This window comes from Lampris incognitus, chromosome 12 (assembly GCF_029633865.1).
Source record: "Lampris incognitus isolate fLamInc1 chromosome 12, fLamInc1.hap2, whole genome shotgun sequence".
Lineage (NCBI taxonomy): Eukaryota > Metazoa > Chordata > Actinopteri > Lampriformes > Lampridae > Lampris > Lampris incognitus.
This window is the reverse complement of record NC_079222.1, coordinates 13,932,964-13,954,460: the sequence shown is the minus strand read 5'-3', so window position 1 is coordinate 13,954,460 and position 21,497 is coordinate 13,932,964. Positions and strand designations below refer to the sequence as shown.

The window sequence follows — 21,497 nt, the reverse complement described above, 5'->3', positions numbered from 1 at the left end:
GTAAAGAAAGAGAAATGTGCAGGAAAGGCGTCCTCCACTCTGGCAAGGGCAAGAATAGATATGGATTAAAGAACACCAGGACCTGAAATGGTCGAATCATCACACTGGATGCAGAAGGGAGGTTTTGTTTGGAGGTAAGCTATTGTTTATTTGGTCCTATTGTTTATGTGGTCTGTTCTGTTGCCAACCAACAACGGGGATCGCCGGTTCGAATCCCCGTGTTACCTCCAGCTTGGTGGGGCGTTCCTACAGACACAGTTGGCCGTGTCTGCGGGTGGGAAGCCGGATGTGGGTGTGTGTCCTGGTTGCTGCACTAGCGCCTCCTCTGGTTGGTCGGGGCTCCTGTTCGAGGGGAAGAGGAACTGGGGGAAATAGCATGATCCTCCCATGCGCTACGTCCCCCTAGTGAAACTCCTCACGGTCAGGTGAAAAGAAGCGGCTGGTGACTCCACATGTATCAGAGGAGGCATGCGGTAGTCTGCAGCCCTCCCCCCCGGATCAGCAGAGGGGGTGGAGCAGAGCAGGAGAAAAAAAAAAGGGGGGGGGGATGGAAAGCCGATAGATATCCATCCATCCATTATCCAAGCCGCTTATCCCAATCGGGGTCGCGGGATGCTGGAGCCTATCCCAGCAGTCGTTGGGCGGCAGGCGGGGAGACACTCTGGACAGGCCGCCAGGTCGTCACAGGGCCCACACACACACACACACACCTGACCTGCATGTCTTGGACTGTCGGAGGAAGCCGGAGCACCCGGAGGAAACCCACGCAGACACGGGGAGAACATGCAAACCCCACACACAGGACCACCCCCCTAGGTTGGACTACTGGGTTCGAACCCAGGACCTTCTTGCTATGAGGCAACAGCACTAACTGCGCCACCGTGCCGCCACTGATAGAAATGTCACAGTAATTTATCACCTGACTTTTCACATGTCATTCATCAAAATAATTTAATTTAATAATCATTTTTCTGCTTCACCTGTAAAGAAAGAAATGTGCAGGAAAGGCGTCCTCCACTCTGGCAACGGTAAGAATAGATATTGATGAAATAATACCCGGGCCTGAAATTGTCAAATACATCACATTGGATGCAGAAGGGAGTTTTTGTTTGGAGGTAAACTATTGCTTATTGCCACAAAAAATATCGCTCGCCTTTGCTATATTTAAACTTTTATTGTCCGTGACAGCCGGCTAGTCCCACGCACCCGATCTAACGAACTAATGCTTGTCTATTATTTCCCAATCAACAGCACATCGGGCAGAGCACATGGTAATTAGTAATAGGGCATCGAGCTGAATTCAGAGCGCGCACACACACACACATACACAGACACACACACAGACACACACACACACACACGCCTGAGGAAATCTGACCTTTCATGGTGTGGACACCCATCCAGTCAGACTAGAGTTCTTCCTCTTTTTTTTTTATGGGAAGAAAATGTCATCCCAATTATGAACTCTCCTCTAACCTCAAACCCTCTGTCCCTCTCCTCCTCCTCCCTCCCCTCCTCTTCTTCTCTGCACTCCTTATCTGGTCATTGAGACTACGCAAATCCATGCCCAATTTGGGTGAACAGTCGGATGAGAGGCGGGAGAGGGGGAGGGGGGGGAGAGAGAAGAAGAAACCGTTTCTTTGGTATAGTAGATCTAAACACCCCTTCCAATAATAGATGTCTACCCAATAAGACGGGTAGACATCTGTTGAGTCTCACACAGGGTAACCCACACAGAGACAGGGCAGCCATGGGGATAAGTTATTGTGTGGTTAAAAGTATATATGTGTGTGTTCACATACATGCATGATGAGTAACTACCTACAGAAAACATAATACTTGGGTCGAATGATCTCTAATTACTAAAGGAGGGGCACCGGCAAACTCAAACTAATCCTTCCAATGACTGAGAAACGAGGCCCTAAAGAAGAGATATGAGGCTTTCCCCAATCTCCGCTGTTATCTTACACCCCCCCCGTCTTATACTTTCCATCAGCCAGCCTCGCCTCCCTCCCACTCCTTCTACTTCACTGCTAATGAGCAGAAGTAGAGCACTCTCTGTATCGCTGCCACATCTCATCAGCCAGTCCATACCGCAGAAAAATAACACCCTTACACATGCAGAAGGGGGGGGAGAGAGAGAGAGAGAGAGAGAGCGAGAGATACAGATAGATAGACAGACAGTTGGGGCAGATCCTGCAGCACAGTAGTTCACAGCTATTAAATGCTTTGGGAGTGAAATCTCCGTAAACCGGCTTACCTACTAGCACGACCATGCATTTCGGTCCACCCCCCCTATCAGTGTTTCCCAACCCAGTCCTCAAGGACCCCCTATCCTGCAGATTTTCATTCTAACCCTGCATAGGAAGCCCTGCTTGTACTTACTCAGCCAATCATCTCACAGCACTTAATTATGCAAGGTGTGCAAAAATCTGACATAATTCCTTGCTGCTTGGTTGAATAACTACAAACAGGGACCTATTCAGGGCTGCAAAGAAGCTCTGCAGGATAGGGGGTCCTTGAGGACCGGGTTGGGAAACACTGCCCTGCTTCATACAGAGATATCTGATCACTGCTATGGTTCTGTCCCACGTGCACATGCAAATGTGTGTTTTGAGTCAGTCAAGTCAATTTTATTTGTACAGCCCAATATCACAAATTACAAATTTACCTCAGTGGGCTTTACAGCAACATAACATCCCGTCCTTAGACCCTCGCATCGGATAAGGAACAACTCCCTAAAAACATCCCCTTTAACAGGGAGAAAAAATAGGGAGAAACCTCAGGGAGAGCAACAGAGGAGCGATCTCCCTCCCAGGATGGACAACATGCAGCGGATGTTGTGTTTACACAATTTAGAGAATACAACACTGAAAGAGGATTACAGAATTATAATGGACTTATAAAGTATATGAAGAATATGATGAGGAGGATGCCAAGCGGTGTCCAGACGCCACCGGAACAGCCTAGGAACCCGAGCCACCAGCATCAACATGTTTTTGGACCCCCCCCTTTTTTTCTCACCAAGTGTATGAGGCCAATTGCCCCCTCTTCCAAGCCGTCCCAGTCACTGCTCCGCCCCCTCTGCCGATCCAGGGAGGGCTGCAGACTACCACATGCCTCCTCCGATACATGTGGAGTCACCAGCTGCTTCTTTTCACCTGACAGTGAGGAGTTTCACCAGGGGGGACATAGTGCGTGGGAGGATCACACTATTCCCCCCCAGTTCCCCCTCACCCCTGAACAGACGCCCCGACTGACCAGAGGAGGCGCTAGTGCAGCGACCAGGACACACACTCACATCCGACTTCCCACCCGCAGACACGGCCAACTGTGTCTGTAGGGATGCCCGACCGAGCCGGAGGTAACATGGGGATTCGAACCGGCAATCACTGTGTTGGTAGGCAACGGAATAGCCCACCATGCCACCCAGATGCCGGTGCATTGAGCTTTTGCACTTGCAAATGTAATTACAAAACCAGTGTTTTGCACCGTCATCTCACAAGAAACCAGATCGGGATTTGAGTCCCAGCGTAGGAGGATGGGTCAAATGCAGACGACACATTTCCACACAGGGATTCATAAATAACTAATAACCAGATGAAGGGCCGAGGTTTTTGGATAAAATGGAGTTGAGACACTGAGTCCTCAACACTGAGGTGTCAGAAGACAGCAGGGATCTGCAAGACCGCTGCAGTAACTACAGAGGGAACCGGTCGTAGTGATCACATCCATACAGGCAGATACTATGACCACTTTAAGCAAAGTAGAGTTGTGTTTCTTTTCTTCTGTGGATGACCATTGAATCGCCATGTGTAAACTTATCAAATAGGATTTAACTGACTGACAGACAGCAGCCTCCTGGCGGCTTTTGCACTGTAATAAAATACCAGTTTTTTCAAACCTTTCCAGTAGGAATATAAATATAGAATATAGGTTGCAGTAACGTTGTTTAGCGATACCTACATTTTTAATAACAGAAGGCCGTGGCATGAAAATGAAAGCACGAGCCTAGGCCACTACAGTCTATTTCTGCAGCAGAGGCGGCACCATTCAATGCCACGGGATTAAGCAAACATATAATCATATACTTTAACGTTAGATTACCTTTATTTAAAAAGATTTTTTTTCCTATGTCTGGAAAACTGGAACGCAGTGGCGGCTGGTGCTATTTTTTTTCGGGGGGGGGGGTTTACTTTGGTGCAACACACCTGACAGCTGCTTTAATATCCACACAGTCACAGTTATTAGGAAGGGCAATGTAGCCTAAAGCTTTTATCAGGGTTCGTAGACGGTGGATGATTGACAGTCGAGACGAGGCGTGGTGGTGGGTGTGAACATGATTGACAGCCACGAGAATTGTCCAATCACATTAGATCAAAAAAACATTAAAACAATACCAATTTGCTGCCAATAAAAGTGGGAGTGTCTGAACTGCGCCCCATGTCTGAAGACACCAATCAGACAGCAGCCTCAGGTCACCTGCTCGCCAAGAGTTTGAGGGTTTACATAAGGTATCGTTTGGCCGGCGCCCCTCAGCAGGAAGTATATGTATTCAGACAGAAACCAACCAAATACCATTCGGAACCAATATTGAATGGCTGCTGACAGGCGCCCACAGACTGAAAAAAAAACTTTTATTCCATAATTATTTGCATTATACAACTAAATTATATTTAACATGTTTAAGTAGATTTTCATCTTTTGATATTTGAAGGGGGCGGCGCCCCAGCGCCCTCTACTGGCCAGCCGCCACTGCTGGAATGACACTTTAAGTGGACTGTTTGGTCATGATAACCAGATCTATTTACACAGCGGTATTACAGGAATAATTCTCTCCAGTCATTTTGATCAGCCGTTTCCACTGTATCAGTCCTGGCTTTTAATACACCTCATTTGGCCTCCTCCATTGGAAGCACCGCAGTGTTAACCAGGAGCAGTTGAGGTGAGATGCCTTGCCCAAGGGCAGGACAGCTGCATCTGAGATCCTGATACCAGCAATCCTCCGTTTTTACCCCAAAACAGGATCATCCAGGCAATCCTGGGGTTTGAACCGGTGACCCTCAGGTTATTGACTCCTGTCTCTTGCTGCTAAGTTATTGGCTGCTCCATTACTGCAAAGGTGATGGGCTCAAATGACATCCATTAGCAAGCACGGGGAAAAGGAGTTAGCTTCTGATATCAATATGCTTCGGCAGCGAACAGACCTCTCATTAGCCGTTCGAAAACAAGCCTGTGTTAAACAGTTTGACAGTTTTTATTTAACGTTCGGATAATGATGTGAGTCTGTAAGCCAAATTAAATTAATAAATAAATAAATAAAAGTGGGTTAAAAACAGAAATACATTAACAATTCAAAAATTGATTGATGCATTCGATTTTCCAGCCTGCGGCGAAGGGACGGAGCAAGGACTCGGGCAAGAAAACCAATCCAAGCCCTTCCACCGTTCCTCCCTCTCTTCATCTCTCCATCTCTTTCTGCCTCCCTCACTTCCTTTCTCTGGAGACCGGCGACTAGTATTACAGAGTTATAGCCTAGAGCGCTTCCTTCAAGGGTCACATTGAGTTGACTTGGAGGACTGGAAGCACAATGGAAGTGGGAGTAGTTCCTCCCGCCTGTCGTTCACCACGAAACAGAAAGAAAACAAAGTGCAACACATTTCCTGTTTCATCTGCAGGTGCACACACTCATTATTAATGGGAGTGACTGGAAGGGCCCTTATGCGAGCGTCATCCTCTCCTATCAGCAGCTGCTTCATTGACTTTCTAGACATTATAATATTATAGAGAAAGAGACAGCAAAAAGAAAGGGAGAGAGTGAGTGTGAGAGAGAAAGAGAGAAAAAAGAGAAAGTGAGAGAGAGGAGAGTGAGAGTGAGATAGAGAGAGGAGAGTGAGAGAGAGGGGAGAGGCACAGCGTGAGAGAGGAGAGTGAGAGAGGAGAGACACTGAGAGAGAGGAGTGAGGGTGAGAGAGAGGATAGAGTAAGAGAGGAGAGTGAGAGAGGAGAGAGAGAGTGGGAGAGAGGAGAGAATGAGAGCATTACAGAGAGAGCAGAGAAAGAGAGGAGGGAACGAGAGAGAGAGAGGGTGAGAGAGAGGGGAGTGTGAGAGAGGAGGGCATGAGAGCGAGTGATAGAGAGAGAGCAAGTGAGAGAGTGAGAGGTTGAGAGAGGAGGGTGAGAGAGATGGGAGAGTGAGTGAGAGAGGAGATAAAGTGAGAGAGAGGAGAGTGAGACAGAGAGTGAAAGAGTGAGAGAGTCAGTGAGATAGAGAGAGAGGAGAGAGAGTGAGAGTGAGTGAGATAGATAGAGGGGGGAGAGACAGAGAGAGAGTGTAATCTTGGATATGGTATCAGCAGTGATTTCAAAGAGGCTTCTAGATCAATAGCTATCCAGTGTTTTGGGGCCAAATATTTGCCCCTGTGGCCTGCTGATGTTGGACTCTCTACAGACACTGTATGACTCTGCAAGGTGAAACTGGAAATTCAATGCCCCCTTCCCCGTCTTCGATCCTGATGCCTTTCTCTTCTTGTTTCTTATCTACCATCTCTCACTCTTGAATCCCCACAATCACAAACAGTGTTTACTCCGGGGGGGGGGGGGTAAAAACACACAAACAAACATTAAAAGGCCTCATTATATAACTGTTTGAAATAAAGAAACACAATTCAGGATATAATTCTCTGCCTTTATTCTGGGAGCTATCCCTTTACCCTGAGCCACAAAATGCTGGCGAATTAAAGAGCAAATATTGCCTAAAACAACTGTGGCACGGTGGTGGCACGGTGGCGCAGTGGTTAGTGCGGTCGCCTCACAGCACGAAGGTCCCGGGTTCGAGCTCCGGGGTAGTCCAACCTTGGGGGTCGTCCCGGGTCGTCCCCTGTGTGGAGTTTGCGCGTTCTCCTGGTGTCTGCATGGGTTTCCTCCGGGGGCTCCGGTTTCCTCCCACAGTCCAACGACCTGTAGGTCAGGTGAATCGGCTGTACTAAATTGCCCCTAGGTGTGAATATGTGTGTATGTGTGTGTGTGTGTGTGTGTGTGTGTGTGTGTGTGTGTGTGTCGGCCCTGTGTGATGGCCTGGCGGCCTGTCCAGGATGTCTCCCAGCCTGCTGCCCAATGGCCGCTGGGATGGGCTCCAGCATCCCCGCCACCCCGAGAGCAGGATAAGCGGTTGGGATAATGGATGGATATTGTAAAACGTGTTTACTTTCACTACATCTGCACCACACTGCAGCAGAAAAGGGAGGAATATCTGGCGGCGGGAGTGTGAAGTTGTCCTCTTTTTTTGTTTTAAGGAACGTGTGAGACTGCTTCGTGACAACATGATTTCAGAAAATGGCCCTCGTGCTGCATACAGAGAACACTGCGCTGTACCCAGGACCGATTTCCAAGGATTTTGAACCCCGGAGCCCTTTCACAGAATGTATACAATCCCTTTTTTAAATCCCATACAAAAAACAATGGGACTAAGAGGATATCCGCACTGAAATGACTTGAAAAAGGGTAATTAAGCTTATGGTTTTCATCAATCTACTTAAGAGGAGAGAGTGTGGGGAGGATCAGTTATTTCAGCCCACTTAGACGAAGCTATTATTTACCTTAAAGAGCAGTACAATTAAAAAAAGAAGAAAGAAAACCACACACACACACACACACACACACACACACACACACACAGACACAGACACAGACACAGACACAGACACAAAAGCATAACAACTGGAACACGACGCCCCCTGGGCCAGCCATCATCATAAGGATAAATAGTAAATGGACTGCGTTTAAACAGTAAATGGACCGCACTTTTCTCGTCTATCAACCACTCGGTGCTTTACAGTGTAGGCCTCACATCCACCCATTCACACACATTCATACACTGATGGTGGAGGCTGCTCATCAGCAGCAGTTAGGGGGGGGGTTCAGCATCTTGCTCAAGGAAACTTCGGCATGCTCTCCGGAGGAGCCGGGGATCGAACCAGCGACCTTCGATTACTGGACGACCCGCTCTACCCCCTGAGTCATGCCGCACATAAGGATAAACCCTCCTCGTCATAAGTCCCACCCGGTCAGTGCACGTGAGATGAGCTGCAAGTGGTTTCAACAAAATGAGACATCCTCTTCCCAGCGGCCCGGGTAGCAAGAGTGCTAGATCAATAACCCAGTTCCCGTCACCAACACAGATCTTAACTTAGAGAGAGACCGGCTACTCTGGGCTAGTTCAACAAAGCAGAGCACGTATTATTATTAGTATTATCATTATTGTTATTGTTATTATCATTATGACTGCTGTTGTAAGTGCCAATGCTGCTGACAAGGCAGGCTCCCTCGCAGAGGTGCAGAGATGCCCGAAGCTGCGGAGGAGCGGTGGGAATGAGAAGCAACCACCTGATCTTATTTCACCCCTTTAATTTCAATTCTCGCTCCAAATCAAGATGTTATCCTATTTCCTAACGTGCACTGGTTTTTTAATTTGATTCGAAAGAAAAAACAATTTAAAAGAAAGAAAGAAAAACCTGCTCCCTTCAGTAAAACTACAGAAATGATGAGATGGATTTTTTTCCGAAGCACACCAACCGACCTTGTGGATTCTCCAAAAAAATCTGTTTAAAATCTGGGCATAAAAGCGTTATTTGTCCAAAATCATTGTTAAATTTTTAACCCCAGGTGTAACACCTCAGAGCTGATGCAGGGAGAACATCCTGTAATGCAGCCGGAGATGCACCTGCTCATGCACAGACCTCATAACACACACATCCACTCTAATGGCTCCTGATGGCCTGTGTGTGTGTGTGTGTGTGTGTGTGTGTGTGTGTGTGTGTGTGTGTGTGTGTGTGTGTGTGCACATGTGTGCGAGCTGGAGTCGGTGCAGCGACGCAGGGCGTGCCTGTCATACACACTAACGCATCACAACGTCAGTACAGCAAGAACAATGACATCTCCTCAGAGAACTCTGGCCTCAGCACGCACTGAAGCATGAAAGGGAGATGAGGAAAGACAAAGTCACAAAGGAAGAGGGGAGAGAGTGATGGAGGGAGAGGGGGGGGTGAGTGTACACTGAAGCAGAATATGTGAGGTATAATTATTCTGTGATGGGTAATAAAAGGACATGGAAAGAAGCAGAGTCTAGGAGTGTAGAATACTAATGGCCATTACGACTTGCAAACTGCATCCCTTAACAATAGCCAGCTGCAGTTAGACCCTGTTCCCCACCTGTGCACCGCCGACTCCACCCGAAGTACACCAAGTGTGTTCCAGCCTTCACCAACTGCTGGCATTACAGGGCTTAAGAGCTGCTGTACCATATCCAAAAAAAGAGACTGAGCCCCTCAATATAGGGAAGGTGGGATGCAATGTCAACTTTATATAGTTAGTCTCTTAACCCCCCACCCTCTCTGTCTGTCTCTGTCTGTCTGTCCCTCTCTGTCTGTCTCAAATTCAAATGTGCTTTTATTAGCACGACAAATATACATTTGTATTGCAAAGCATTTCCACATAAAGGACAATAAGAGTGCACGAATACAGAACATACTATATACATCAACACATGCAATAACACAACTTACACAGCTACGTCATGGCAACAAGATCCTGTGTGAGTGGATGTGTATGAATTTGTCAGTCTCTGCATGTGTGTGTGTGTGTGTGTGTGTGTGTGAGAGTGTGTTCACATAAACGACATGAACAGTATTCAATACAGAACACATATACATCTCTCTCTGTCTCTCGCGTTGTCTGTCTCTCTCTCCCTCTCTCTTTCTCCCCCTGTCTCTGTCTCTCTCACTCTGTGACTCTCCCTTTCTCTCTGTCTCTCTCTGTCTGTCTGTCTGTCTGTCTGTCTGTCTGTCTGTCTGTCTGTCTGTCTCTCTCTCTCTCACACACACAGACACACACGCGCACGCGTGTTCCTGGAGATGTCTGCCGTGGTATTAATAGAGCCAGACATGGGTTTGAGGGGCCGGATAGATGCAAGACTAAACAACAACATGGTGGGTGGTGGTTGGGAGTAAAAAAAGTGGATGATAACCACCGGCAATTGAAAGTGAACAGGAAATTAAGAGGGCCACAGTTTAAAGTAATTTCCAAATCTTAATCTTGGTCAATCTAGATACTTAATTCCAAAAAAACTACTTTCACCAAGCTGATAGGGGACTCGGACTAGGTTGAACAAAATAGAAAGGTCTGACCTCGAGGTTGCAGACACAGTGTAGGCCAAGATAAGAATACATGCAGTCGTATAAAGTAAGCCAATTAATCCTGGGGAGCATTTGACAAGGGGTATTTTGGGAAGTTGGTGGGGCTTTCTGTGTTTGGCCTGAGATGGCTGCTCCATCCATCACAACTAAAGAAGGAAAAAGGTGTGTCTGTGTGTGTCTGTGTGTGTGTGAGTGCATGCATGTATGCACGCTTGCATGTTTGCATGTGTGAGCTGCTTGAATAATTATAAGACCACAAAAACTGGGGGAGGTACTGACAACCAACAACATATGGACAACATCACATTAATTATGTCCTTTGTCCAAGTCTAAAGGTCCCTGGTTACTCATGACTCTATTCCTCTGAAACTTTACAACCTTTTCTTTTCTTAACAAACATAAATTAGCATATATAATATCCATCCATCCATTACCCAAGCTGCTTATCCCAATCAGGGTCGCAGGATGCTGGAGCCCATCCCAGCAGTCATTGGGCAGCAGGCGGGGAGACACCCTGGACAGGCCGCCAGGTCATCACGGGGCCCACACACACACACACACACACACACACACACACACACATTCCCACCTAGGGACAATTTAGTACGGCCGAGTCACCTGACCTACATGTCTTTGGACCGTGGGAGGAAACCGGAGCACCCGGAGGAAACCCACGCAGACACGGAAAGAACATGCAAACTCCACACAGAGGACGATCTGGGACAACCCCTAAGGTTGGACTACCCTGGGGCTCGAACCCAGGACCTCCTTTCTGTGAGCCGACTGCGCTAACCACTGCACCACCGTGCCGTGCCGCCTGTATATACAATGAAGCAATATAATAACAGAATGTTTGAATAAAACTTGCGCAGTGTGGCAAACACACATGTGCTGAGGACATTGTGGACTGAACAACCTCGAGACATCGCCTACATCGGCATGAAAGTCGTACAAGCAGCACCTCCTTGGCAAGAAGGAAACCAGAGGTAGGGTGGGAAGAATGGCAAGTGAGAAAGAAGTGAATAAAGTGATTTTTTTTTTAGAGCTTCATGGGAACGCTGTCGATTAACTGAAAGTAATTAAGAATGTGACTGTTTCTCCAGGGACCTGTAGGGGCCTTTTCTACCATCCATCAGGGCCCATCAGTCCCCAGCCTAAACCAGCAGAGTGACAGCAAGCCGTGGATCGACATCACTTCTTAAGTACTGATCATTCATCATTTGGCTGAGCCATAACAAAGTCAGAGGGAGTTTCAAAGCTCCGCCGATGAGACACTGCCACGAAGACCGCACCGAGCACAGCTTGTCCCTGATGACTGACAGGGTGCTGATGGGAAAGATGCTGACGATGCTGCACCCTAAAAGCAGCACCATATTGAAATCAGATATAAGGTGTTTGATCAGAATGGCTGACAGCAATATTCTTACTGGGATGACAGCATGGCTGCTTACTTTCTCACAGGCAATGCTTTAAAATCACAGGATGGGAAATGCTTTGGCCTCAGGTTTGATAATAATGTCTGACACAATTTGTTTACACCTTTTGTCGTACTAGCAGGCCGAGTGTAAGCACCAATATGTGTTTAAATTGAGTCAGTCTGGCATGTATTTCCCTCATCATAGGAGGAAACAAGATGGTGGTGTCTCTTCATAATTTGATTTTTTTTATTTTAATATACTCTATCGATCCCCGTAGGGAAATTATGCTCTGCATCTAACCCATCCTACCTGTGTAGGTAGGAGCAGTGGGCAGCCGCCATGCAGCACCCAGGGGACCAACTCCAGTTCATTTTGCCATTGCCTCGGTCAGGGGCACAGACAGGAGTATTAACCCTAACATGCATGTCTTTTCTGATGGTGGGGGAAACCGGAGCGCCTGGAGAAAACTCACCGCAGACACGGGGGAGAACATGCAAACTCCACACAAAAGATGACCTGGGATGACCCCCAAGGTCGGACGACCCCGGGGCTCGAACCCAGAACCTTCTTGCTGTGAGGCGACGGCACTAACCACTGAGCCACCGGGCTTCCAATAATGCAGGTGTTAACTGGATGGCATGTATTGGTGGGGTCTTAGAGGTTTTTTGAGTGCATGGTACGGAGACAGGGTATACAGTCGCTGTAAAATACAGCCGTCTTGGATGACGAGAAGAATATCTTAGTGAAAGAGCCCCCTTGTTGTGGAAGGCTTAGTTTTTGCAGACTAATCTTGCAATGCTTGCGCAGCTACAGACAGCAGCGGATATATTCTGCCACTGTCCTGCGTCATCTGTATGCTGTGTAGCACTGTAGGGGTTATGTGTAAGGGATTAACTTTAGTTCAGTATGGAATACGGACTACTTTAGGAACAGGAAATCCCCTGTCTGCACGCTCACAGCCAGTAAAATAGCTACAGGGGTCAAGCGGTGACTGGATGAGCAGGCGAGGAAGAAACGGTTCACTTGCATGTGCACCCAATGTTGTTATTTTATCACTGCGTATCCAGATATTCTGTAATTCTCAAACTGAAATTCAACAGCTTGAGAAAAAAGGCTGTCACCACGATACAAACATGGAAAGAGCATAGCTGATGACAGTAGTGGTACTAACCTTGGCCTTGCCAGTGCTCTGCAGAATGTGGACCAGTGCACACGCCATCTCCTCTTTGCTCTTCACACTGATCCCTGGCTCAAGCACCGAACACAGCAGCATGTAGTTGTTGGTGGTGTACTCTGCAAACTCCTTGTACAATTCCATTGGCAGGATACTCATGCTCTGGTAGCGGGCTTTGATCCTGATCATGGGCCCAGAGGTTTTGCCCTTGGTGGGGTTGGGGGTGCTGACCGGATACCACTTCTCTACAAACTGTCGTCCCGTCACAGCTGCAACAGGGATGCTGACGAGTCCGATGTAGTTGTTTTTGTCTTTCTTTTTCTTCTTGTCTGTGTCTTTGTAGAGGTGGGCCGTGATGCTCTTGGCGGCAGGCAGGTTGTTGAACTCGAAGTGTTCCCCCCAGAACACATTATCAGTCTTGAGCTTACAGGTGGTGCGGGCGTAGAGCGAGTCGTCCAACCAAAGCTCGCAGAAGTACTTTTTCTTGGCCGGCAGGTCCTTAGCCTCAATGATCCACAGCCTCAGCATGTTCTCCACCCGGCGACTGTTGTCCTAGAGACAGAGAAGACAAAGGGAAGAGGGGTTAAGATCTTGACATCTGATTTTTGTCAACACCCACACCACTGGAGGCTTGAAGGTGGACAACACAAAGGGATACAATCACAGTTTCAACAGGATAATCAGGTATATAGCTGAAGTAACTCTGATGTGAATACTAATAAAGAAAATCAAATCAGAGTAGAAACACATCAGTCGGGGGCCGATTAGAAGTCGAACTTAAATGCTCTTCATTTGCTATTATAAAGCAGACGATTTAGTTACGCAGTAATTTCTTTGGTATTTCAGCATCTAATCTCCTCTGCTCTAATCCATATTTCTAAAGGGCCCAGAAATCTCATTCCTGATTTACACAACAGTTCTTCCAATTCATATTATCACTTATGAAAGAGAGATCTGTTTTTGTTTTTTGTTTTTGATAGGAAAGATGTATTTTTGGCTCACATCTCAGAGTAGCTTTAAATTAAGAGAATAAAGCGAGAGGAGCTAAATCAGTCATTATCAATGGTAAAATGGAACGGTAGGACTCAACCACAATTAGTAAGGAGAGACATCGGCTGCTGCTGAAATATTGGCAGGACATGCTTAAGGCAGCTGAAAAGGATCGCGAAGAGTAAACATTTCTACTTTGCCTCCATATTTGGATGTTCCTCTTCATATCATCATGAATAAAAACAAGTCAAAATATGGGAATTTATTTCGATCCGTGTTTGTGGCTGCCACAAAAGTATTGCCATTAATCCTGGGGGGTGTCATGAATCCTCATCATCTTTTCAACATCCTTTTAGAAATTTCAAGGCTTCTACACTTCCAACTGAGATGAATTATTCCCAATCTCATAGACATACCGGGGGCCTGTGTGCTAGGACCCCCTCTACAGACCTCTCTGAAAGAAATCAACAGCACCATTATTATATGCCTTACTAAGAGACCAAGGCCTTTTTCCTTCCACACCCCCAAAAAAAAAATCCCTCCGCTCTCCTCCTCCAAGGCTCCTCTCCTTTTCTTCAGAAATGTCAGGTCCCTGCTTCTTCCCTCAATCAGAGTTCCCACATCACATTCCACCACCAATTTTCCGAAGATGTCAGGTCCCGCTCTATTTCCAGAGATAACGGGTCCCTCCCCAGAACTATATCCAGATTTATAGGATTCCTCCACCAAGTTTCCAGAGACTTAAAAGTCCCTTCATCAGACCAGTTCCAGTTTCCAGGACACGCCACACAAAATCCAGGGACAGATCCCTCCAACAAACTGCAAATGGGTTCAGGTGCACCCTTCCCTTCCTATTCACCACTTCCAAAGTTGTCAGGTCCCTTGTATCGTTCCTATCCTAAGTCAGACCGACTATTTAGGTTTGCTCCCACTAACTCACCCAGGGCAGGCTTTCTAACTCCAGATCTGTCAACAGATGCTTTTCCTATGATTCCCCACAGAGCAATTCACAACAGGCAGAGGCTGTAGGTAAAAAAGAGTGCAGCCTGAAGATGCAAGTAGTGTGACATCCATTGCAACACAAAGAAATCCAGAAGATCCTCAAAACGGTCTATCTTGGTGTAGGGTTATCTCTAATAATTTTTGTCCGGTGTGGCCTTTGAAATGCTGAGGAAGCCTAAATGAATAAGCCATATCGTGTCAGTCACCTTTTGGCTTCAGCAAAATTTCAAGATAGTGTTCAAATGTAATCATGGTCATTTAAAGCAAAAGTTCACAATTAATGTCAAAAAAATTGTCTTTGATTGAGATTAGTGAGCTCAAGAGGAGAGGTTTTGTCCCCTCCAATATCCTCATGTTGCCAGAGGCAGTAAATGTTCTGTTCCCCAAAAGAAGCTAATCTTATAGAGCCTCTTTTAGGCATATACACCATAATAGACTGGTTGTGTTGCTGTAATTTATTAGAGAAGCCATACAAAAGTACATTATTAAGGAACACTGTGGATAATAATGTCTTAAGTGCCTTAACATAGTGAAGCTGCAGAGTTACATTGTGCATCCTATTGCATTTTATATCTCAAAATATAAAGAATAAGCTGAAAAAAATGTCTCTACTATATTGCTGTCTCATCTCTTTTGGTAGTTAAATATTGCTAAAATATTTGGAACATTTTTTTCATTACAACTCCTTTTTATTTATTGTGTGGTAATGTAATATATAATTACAAGTTTGTTTTTTGTTTTTACAAATAAATTGATTAATCACTTGCTTGTAGTTGCACAAAATACAGTAAATCACGGCAAGTCAGTTTGGATTAGAGCATTAGCACAATAGCCAAAATGAAATTAATTGCTTTTTTAGTGAAAATCTAAGCTGATGTTGTGTAGGCTATAGCTGCTTCTGCTAACATACAATGCAATATGTTTGCAAGCAAAATCCTCACAGAGCCAGGAGTGTATACATATTGAAATCTGACCTTTGACATTGCCATTTTCTTTCTTAGATATGCGCATAGCTGTCTGTTTTCACTCCATATTGCTATTACTACATTTTAGTACATTCACTCCATCTCCAATCCATCACCAACACCAGTAAAGGGGTAAAAATATAGCCTACTACCAAAATTGAGTTAAATCAATACATTTCACAGGCTTCAATCTTGCAAAAGCCAGGGTGTGCCCATCACATTTTCATATCAAATTGTTCTTGAATGGGACACTAAACCATCACCTGCAGTCATTGTACAATTTCTCAAGCTAAAACATTACACTCCATACAAAGAGAGCAAAACTACCTCAAATGAAAAGGATTCTTGAGAGTTGTTCCTTTTATTTACCAGGATGGAGATTGGATTGGAGTTACATAATTTCCATTTCTTACCCTCCTATCTGCCTTCCCAAGATCCCCCAAGAAGAGAAAAATATTTATTTATTTTTTATTTCAAAGAAAGAAGGGGTTGTGCATGTTCTTACTGATAAATTAGAGGCATCCTTAATTATTTTTAAGATTTGTTTTCATTAAGTAAATGCCTAATATGTAAAACCTCTCTGCACCATAATGTTAACAATGTATTAACCAATCTTAAAATGCACGTCTGATTGTCATAAGTGTCTTGACAACTAAAGCCAAAATTATATTTAAATGATATTATTATTTTAATATTATTTTAAATTATATTAAATTTAACTTTTAAAAATATTGACTGTGGTCTGAATGAGATGATGATGTTTCCGCTGATTCTCTCAGTATATCTAAAATGAGGTAACCTCTATATTTGTTTCAGTCGGGGAAAGTTACTCAAGTTAAAGCAGCTAGGCTTTCGATCTAACCTGAGATTGTGTTATTCCAATGTTACTTTCTTACGGCAGTTTCTTGTTAGCTGCAGAAACCATTATTACATTTAACTGATTCATTTAAATGTAATGAATGAATTGCCCTTAACTTTACTATGGAGCTTTCGACTCTTTAACCTAGGTAGTAAAGCATTCTCTTACAGCAGCCTTTTGGGGGAAAAAAAATATGGCAGGGATATTTTGACACTGAATCACTGGAATAATTTGCTTAATGAAACACAAATGGCAAATTTATTATTTAACGGTGCAACTGAAAACATGTTTTTTCTAGAACTTGACGAAAACTTTATTGTTTTCATTATGCCAGAGGTACATTTATGCCCCCCCCCCTCTCTATATATATATACATATATTGACTGGTGATGATGAACTTGGTGATTATTATTATCAGTATGATTATTATTATTTTAATCAGACGCATAGTAATCATCACATTAGCTAACCCTATCAAAAAGCAGGGAAGGTTTATTTTTGCTGTCAGTCTGTTGAGGTATTCAGCAGAACCACAGAGACTCTGCTCCTAATTCGAAAGAGCTGCAGCATCTGTTCTCAACTTCAATGTTTATGGTGAAATGACACAGCTTGCAATTCATCTAATCTATCGAAATCATAGAATAATTAAAAACTGCAAAGCTGAGATGGAAAGATGACACGTGGCCACCAGGAGAGTTGAGGAGAACGAGGTATTTAGCTTTCTTAGGGAAGTTTAATCCTAAAATTCTCATTAGTGAGTAATTTGCAAAAAATAATGAAAGATGAAGGAGGGAGGATGCTGTGAGATTAGCGCTTTTCTTGGCTTGACATCTGTTTGCCACTCTCCCTCTGTTGGGCCTGCCTTTCCTTGATTAGATGACGGCATCGACGTAGCAGGAAAGCACTGTGGACAACTAGAGCGCTAGTCTTGACACCTATGGGCTGTTTATTATCATTATTTCTCTATCAAAGCACTGTGTTTGTACACTTCTGAGGTGCCAACTAAACTCCACAGCTGGCTGGATAACTAGCTTTACACTTGATACTTGTACCGCTCTGAACTGTGCACTTCAGAACTGGGGCAGGTATTTATGAATACTTATTTGAAGATTTTCCTTACTTCATCAAATAATTTTATGCGTTACTTCATGGATCTTGTCCCACTTACAGCACTTCTTGCTCACCTTGTTTGGGTGCACTGCTCTTCGCAGATTCTCCATCCATTTGTCCCTCTCAGCTGATGAACGACAGGAAAAGCATTTGCTTCCCGTGGAGGTTGTAACCTGCCACAATGACAGAAGGAGGAAGAAATTAAATGCTTTTGACCATCAAATCTTATGCATATAAAATAGATGAACAACATGAAAATGGGATAGGTTAACTAAACCACGGTTGTGAATACCAATTTGTCTCTAATAGCAAAGAGGCTCGTCAATATTACATGTACTTTCATACATGCAGAAGCTTACACACACACACCCACACACACACACACACACACACACACACACACACTGTGTTTGTGTGTGTGTGTGTGTGTGTGTGTGTGTGTGTGTGTGTGTGATGATGACTTGGGGTGATGAGGAATGACTAAATTAGTTGGTGTGTAAGTGAGGAGAAAAAGGTGCTTTGCAGTCTGGGTCATGACTGGACAAGGAAAAAAAAATCACAAAGGGAGAAGGAAGGAGAGGGTGAGAGATGATAAGGAGATGAGGAAGATGGAGAATGGTGCGGTTAGCAGTGTGTATAGTCAAGATTAGTCAGGTCTTTTTATCTCAGCAGCAGACAATGGCTGGATATTTTTACCTTGGTGTGCAGGGAGGTTAGCATTTAGTCTTTTCTGTGGCCTCTACTGTGCTCAGGTCAAACAATAGAGTTCCTGTTTGCCCTCTAGAATTGGTCTTACTGTCAATGATATAATGTGTATATGTGTGTGTGCATTATGAGTGCCCTTAGATACTATTAGTGTAGACAATCAGTCCTTAATGTACTTTGCACACTGATGGTAAAGAGGCTGCAAACAGCATACACACTATCTCTGTAAATGTGAGTTCAAGATTCTAAGCAATTGAGTAAAAGCCTGGAGAACGTCTTCATGTTAACCTAAGTGACCTTGATTCCTTCAACATAGAAAAGAGGAGAAGGCTGCAGGCGCACTCTTCAGTCATACCCATCCATCCATCCATCCATCCATTATCCAAGCCGCTTACCCCAATCGGGGTCACGGGAAGCTGGAGCCTATCCCAGCAGTCATTGGGCAGCATGTGGGGAGACACCCTGGACAGGCTGCCAGGCCATCACAGGGCCCACACACACACACACAAACACACACACATTCACACCTAGGGACAATTTAGTATGACCAATTCACTTGACCTACATGACTGTGGGAGGAACCCGGAGCACCTGGAGGACACCAACACAGACGGGGGGGGGCATGCAAACTCCACACAGAAGACGCCCCGGGATAACCCCCAAGATTAGACAACCCCGGGGTTCGGACCTGGGTTCGAACGACCCTAATAAGCTATTGGCACTGTTTTCAGCCTCATCTGTATTTGCATGACAGTTGCACAGCAACTAGGATTCATCAGAATCAAAAAGCCAACGATCATACCATTAGTACCCACAGGTTGCAGCCGATTTGGACAAATATAAATCCGTAACATTCAGCTATAATTATCCAAAGTGTAACAAAAATGGGCAAGGATTACAAAGACCCCCCTCTGCCTTCTTACCTCAAAGCAGTAATCCTGTCCGAGGATGCTGCTGTGAACAGGTTTGATGACGACTTCGTCTTCCATGCTGAGGTCCAGGGCTTCCACAGCACTGCTGGGGCTGAGTAACGACTCGTGGGAGCGAGACTCCTTCAGCCTCGGCATCAGATGTGATCTAGAAAAAGAGGAGGAAAAAGAAAGAGGGGAGCATTGAATCACCTTGTAGTGAGGGGGAGCATATGCACTGTGTGTATTAACGACTATTCATGTGGAGTGTGAAACAGCATATGTGAGAACGAGGAAGGGAGGAGGACAGATCTGACGCTTCACTCGCCTCAGAGTCAGCAGGAGATGTGAGTCCTCAGCACGACAAACTTACACATTAGCACATTAGCACATGTTCACCCAAACACACATGTGCACACACTTGCTCGGTGACTTGTCATTATCAACTCCCCCTGAGGAGCTTCTAAGACCTTCTGCATCAGATCTCTCAAAAGTGACAAGATCCAAGTCAACGTTCTGTTGCAAGAGAATATGATATGCCATTGTAAACAGAAAGCAATTTCAATCACCTATTTGCAACCCTACGATGATAATTTCCATGATATGCAGGTGGTCAAGTGAGTTTGTTTACAAAAAAAACAACAACAAAAAAACAATATATATGCAAATTCTCAGTGAGACAGTCTGCCTCGCCACGACAATATGCCCGGATTTTACAGAGATTGCCTTTTGTTTTCTGCTGTTGCTAAGACAATCACACATGCACCCACAGAGAGCACTGTAGTCCCAACTCTTGTCAATCTTCCCCCATATCAGTTTTAAATTTGACAGGGGCTCAGAGGATGTATCTCTGAGAATGTGTGCGGTGAACAGAAAAAGGCAGCCCTGAAGCATGATTCTCAGCCATCTCTCAGCCAGAAAAGATTACGGAGACCAGTAAAGAGCTTTCCGCTCCTCACTATATCTGATGTTGCCCTACTTTCTGATTCAGAAGTGTTAGCGTGAGTGAGTGCTACTGTCACCAGTAAATAGAAAATGTGGGCCTCTATATGGATCCTTACTCGATGCGGTGCCTTTGTAAGAACATGCTATTCAAGTGAGGGATGGTTTATTAGATTTAAAGTGGGCAAAAGGTACCAAACACTTATTGTATGCAAGTTATACACAAGGTCTGCTATAACTACATTTCCACCTTCAGTATGAATTGCAGATGGATCGCATATATGCCTTATACTGTCACGTATACTGCACACATCCATCCATCCATTATTCACACTCTTTCCCCAGGACTACTGCATGCTATAAGTTGCATCACTATACATATTCAGTTGGACTTTAACACTACGATCCCCGCGTCAAAGTTTTGCTCCTTTCCACACATCACAGGGTTAACCAAGGGCGAATGTCAAATTTAGATGGGTATGCTACTCAAATATAAGCCTTTGGTGCTCTTAGATCTAGTGCTACAATACTATTAACCTTGCCTGTGGCCCCACCAGCTTCAGAATGATAAGAGAACAAACAAATGCGCTAAATATGCTAATGGCGGTTGTTGGCGGTAGTAAGCTAGCTACACGGACATCAGCCCCCGACACTCACTGGCAGGACGAGGATGACGGAGGGTCAATCATCAGTGTAATGAGAGAGAATATTCTTATAATAACGCCCTCTTTGGAGGGTTTACATGATAATCCTATGTATGTGTGTATGTGTGTGTGGGGTGTGTGTGTGGGGGGCATTTCAGGAAAATGGCAGTGGCCATAATGACAGATTAGCAACCATAGGCAGGCCTTTGTACAGTCACCCAGCTTTGTTGTCAGATCCACCGCCCAGTGCGATGCAGACAATAGTCTGATATTTCTTTCTCTTTTTTTCCCCCCTTGCCCGCGCTCTCTGTCTCTCCCTCATACACTCACTAGTGCGTTTATCCCCCACAAAACGCATAAACAGTCACAGGCAAAACTCCAGGGAAAGCTTGACTCTAAGAATTCAGTTTTAAGACCCTCTGGCCTATAACAACGCACATCTGTGTGTGTTTGCGTGTGGGGAGGGGGAGGGGGCGTGTCTTTATGCCTAGTTCTGCTCTCTGATTGGCTGACTGGGTACCGGGCAGAACAGAGAGGGAGTCAGGCGAGGTGGAGAAGAAGGAAGCACAGGGGGGTAGTTTACTGGG

The 21,497-nt window shown here is 45.2% G+C and overlaps 1 protein-coding gene across 2 annotated transcripts in view; it reads right to left on the bottom strand.

Moving 5' to 3' along the window:
- The window catches only part of LOC130121811 (disabled homolog 2-interacting protein-like), a 119,821-nt gene that overhangs the window by 34,804 nt on the left and 63,520 nt on the right, over positions 1 to 21,497 (bottom strand). For both annotated transcript variants that reach the window (XM_056290722.1, XM_056290721.1), the window contains exons 2-4: positions 19,340 to 19,493; positions 17,786 to 17,884; positions 12,783 to 13,337 (exon numbers count right to left, since the gene is read on the bottom strand). In XM_056290722.1, the coding sequence (XP_056146697.1) occupies positions 12,783 to 13,337; positions 17,786 to 17,884; positions 19,340 to 19,483 (798 nt within the window). In that variant the 5' untranslated portion in view covers positions 19,484 to 19,493. The remainder of the gene's footprint in view (positions 1 to 12,782; positions 13,338 to 17,785; positions 17,885 to 19,339; positions 19,494 to 21,497) is intronic.